This window comes from Triticum urartu, chromosome 5A, assembly GCF_056163025.1.
Source record: "Triticum urartu cultivar PI428250 chromosome 5A, HENAU_Tu73, whole genome shotgun sequence".
In the NCBI taxonomy this organism is placed as follows: Eukaryota; Viridiplantae; Streptophyta; class Magnoliopsida; order Poales; family Poaceae; genus Triticum; species Triticum urartu.
This window is the reverse complement of record NC_141877.1, coordinates 6387222-6390993: the sequence shown is the minus strand read 5'-3', so window position 1 is coordinate 6390993 and position 3772 is coordinate 6387222. Positions and strand designations below refer to the sequence as shown.

General features: G+C 50.8%; 1 protein-coding gene across 1 annotated transcript; it reads left to right on the top strand.

Annotated features, from left to right (window-relative positions):
* On the top strand, positions 1-723 carry LOC147967377 (uncharacterized). Its single transcript, XM_087522884.1, has one exon. The coding sequence runs from the start codon at positions 1-3 to the stop codon at positions 721-723; it is 723 nt and encodes a 240-aa protein (XP_087379010.1).
* The last annotated feature ends 3049 nt before the right edge of the window (positions 724-3772 follow it).

The following is a 3772-nucleotide window of genomic DNA, read 5'->3' as shown; positions in this document are numbered from 1 at the left end:
ATGGCCGAGCGCTTTCCAGGCGACGGCGCGGCGGCGAACGGCTTCGGGCGCCGCCATCTTCACGAGGACGAGGCTCGCCTCCTTTTCGAGGCCGAGTACCCAGTCCCGCCGGACATGCGGGTGCCCGGGGCTTGGAGGATCAGCGCCAGCGGCGTGCCGGTGCCACCACCACCCACCGGGACGGCGCGGCGTGCGGAGATCGCACGTATCCGCGCGTCCCTGCCGCGGGCGGCGAGGGAGAGGCCACGGTACGTCCCCGACAGCCCGCTCTGTGAGCCCTACTTCCGCCGCCGTCACGCCGAGCAGCTCGAGGCCACCAACGGCGTCGTGCCCTTCGGGCGGCTCAACTCCGAGGGCCGTCGCCGGTGGTGGGGCGTGCCCGGCTGCACGTTGGAGGCCGTCCTCAAGTACATCAAGGGCGGCAACACGCCGCGCCTCGAGTACCCTGCTCCCCCATCCTTCTCACGCCGCCGTGAAAGCTCCTGGGCGCCGAGGCGCATGGAGCGGCCCGGGGCGTCCTCCTCCTCGTCCGGCCGCTCGTCGGGCTCTCCCTGCCTCCGCCCCGTCAAGCCGGAGCCCCAGGACACGCCTGTCAGCGCGCGTACCCGCAGCTCCGGCGTCCGCATCGGCGACTCCGCCCCCCCCCCCCCCCACCCACCGGCCGCTTCGTCCTCGTCGAGCCCAAGCCGGAGCCCGTCCTCCCCGCGGAGTATGAGGAGATAGCCCGGCGCGGCTTCTCCGACGAGGACGCCCTGCGGTGGAGTACGAGGAGATAGCCTGGCCCTGGAGGAGATTTCCGCCCTCAAGTGTGGGCGCGAGGACGAGCACAGCATCGTCTTCCTCGACAGCGACGACAACGACGACGCCTCCGGACCGTCCAACCCGCCGCGCCAACCGGGGGAGGGATGCAGCAGGGACGGCGGCGGCGGAGGCGGGGACGACGACGACGGCGGCGGTGGAGACGGCGACTACACGCGCTTCTACCGCCTCCTCGGCATGTAGAACTGCAAAGGCGGGCGGCGGGCGGCGGGGAGCGGTGAGGTAGACGGCGAGGTGCAGCGATGGAGACGGCGGGGGCAGCCCGTACTAATTTTTTTCTTTTTTTGTAAAATATGTTTAAATTTGAACGAGCTCGCCGATGTTTGCATTAAATTTGAGCCTTGTTTGCCCTGTATTTGACTTTTTCAAAAAAACGTGGGCGCCGCGACTGGGGGGCATCATGCCCCAGTGCGCGGTTTAGCGCCGGTGCGCCCCCAGGGGGCGATTTTTAGCCCCTCCTGGGGGGCCAATGGCTGGAGATGCTCTTACTGTCTTGTGCATATTCGGTTTCCCTTGTTACTCGAGGTTATAGTAATGTAATTGATGAGTTATGCATGCGTGCGCAGCTTCCACTTTATTCTCCTAGAGATTAAGCTTGAGCAGGGACTAGTAAACGTCTTAGACTCGAGACGAAAAAATCCCGAGGAGTATGCGACCATGACTAAAATGCTCGAGAAATAAGTTCAATCGATCATTATCGCACCATATCGGCAACTTTGTTCATTTCCTGATATCAAGTAATTGTTTTCTTTGTCTGGCGGGGTTTTGAAAGAGTTCACCGCACAAGCTCCGGGACTGCAGGGGGAGCTGCGATTTACACACCCCAAAGTAAGTACTACTAGCTAGTTCCGCGCATCTCCCATTGATTCTAGCTAGTTTCATCAATAACATTTATAATGCTTGATTATCAATTTGATTGACCTCTATTTCTCGTAAAGTGCTTGTGGCAGGAACCTGGGAATGATTACTGTGGATACTACGTTTGCGAGTTTATCTACAACACAACGACCAAGAATAAGCGGGGCTACTCTAAAAAACAATATGAAGTGCGTAAGCAATAATATTCATAATTTTATTTTATTACCATCATTTGTGTTGAGTTTCATTCATATATATGTATTGGCCCCCTTCTTCAAATTAGATGTGGCAAATGCGGAATGAACTCCTACCACAAGATCACATACGAGCAATTCAAGAGGAATTGGTGGGATTCTTTCTTGACCACGTCATCAATAAAGCCGAAGAATACCATGTGGAAGTTGAGTTCAGATGTTAGGGGATTGTAAGAGATCTTATATTGTATATATGTAGCCAGTAGCGTCGGATAGATATACGAAAACTTGTTGTCGGACCAATCTCTCGGAAAAGGAGAGGCTGATCACTTCTCTGTGTATATGTTCATGACGATCTTCTGTACTTAATGGTTTCCTTCATTTGCTTACTAGCTAGCGTGTCGAGTCCTCTCTATACGTATAGTACGTAGCGTCGACCAAGCACGGAGATAAGAGATGACACTTCTCTCTATTAGCTAGCTAACACAATATATGAAACCCCTAAATTAACCCTACAAAACCCCAAAACCCCAAACTCCCTCCCCCCTTTCAAAAAAAAACAAAAACCCCAGCCCCTGAACTGCTGACGCGTGGATGCCTTTTGGTCTCGTTTGGTGCTACCAACCGGGACAAAAGGCCCTCCTGCCTGGGCAAGCCGCAGCGGCCACATGGAGCCCCATCTGTCCCGGTTCGTAGGCGAACCGGGACTAAAGGTATTGGGCTTTAGTACCGATCCTTTAGTCCCGGTTCCGGAACCGGGACAAATGGGCATCTGGAACCAGGACAAATGGGCATTTTTTTACTAGTGAGTCTAATCCATGTCACTGCTAACATATACTTTTCATGATATTGCAAACAACCTCTAGCATGCTACTAGTCTAAAAATTCATCACACGACATGGTATAAGTACAAACATTAACTAGCCAAAAGGTGTCTAATTGGCTACGTTCTCTAGTAGAGAAGGGACATTTAAACAAATTCATGATATTACTCAGCTAGTGTTTTGTCGTACAGAAATAGGAAAATATAGTATTGTTGTCTGTCATCCATCAACTACTATCATTTGAGACAACTTCACGATAGACGGTTCCCAAAACTCTCTGGGTGTAACCATGCAAGTGACTTTTGATGCTAAAGCGCTATAGTAAGGCATGATCTTCATAACCATTCGTCCCTTCAGTAACCATATCCTGGATCCAAACATCTGTGGTATTTGATATTTGAAAAAAAGACAACCAATTAAGGTTGGAAATTACAAGGTTATGGTAGCACGTGAAGGTAATCCCGCCAAGAGGAGATGACTACCTGGTCGGTTGGTCCTCTAAACCAATATGTCGAAGGTACAAGGTCGGTTAAGACCTTTGAAAGAATAGCTATCCTTGAATTGTCTAAATAACGAAATACTTTGGCCATTAGGTCACATTTATGGGCCGCTATAACTGGGCATAATTTTCTACTCTAGCAGTCACATCACGAGCGAGGAAACTATGCAGATCTAAGATTTGGTTCAAGTTTTAGCTTAGACTATCATGAATATGTGCTACTCTTTTGTGGACTAGGACTAGAAGGAAGTCGGTTTCATTGCATGTGCCGTTTGTTGACCTACCTTTATTAATTGTTGGCCATTAGGTCACATTTATGGGCCGCTATAACTGGGCATAATTTTCTACTCTAGCAGTCACATCACGAGCGAGGAAACTATGCAGATCTAAGATTTGGTTCAAGTTTTAGCTTAGACTATCATGAATATGTGCTACTCTTTTGTGGACTAGGACTAGAAGGAAGTCGGTTTCATTGCATGTGCCGTTTGTTGACCTACCTTTATTAATTGTTTAAATAAACAAAAGAAAGGGATGCAAGTCGTATTTGTGGTGGTTGGGAGGATACTTTCAGTGCACGC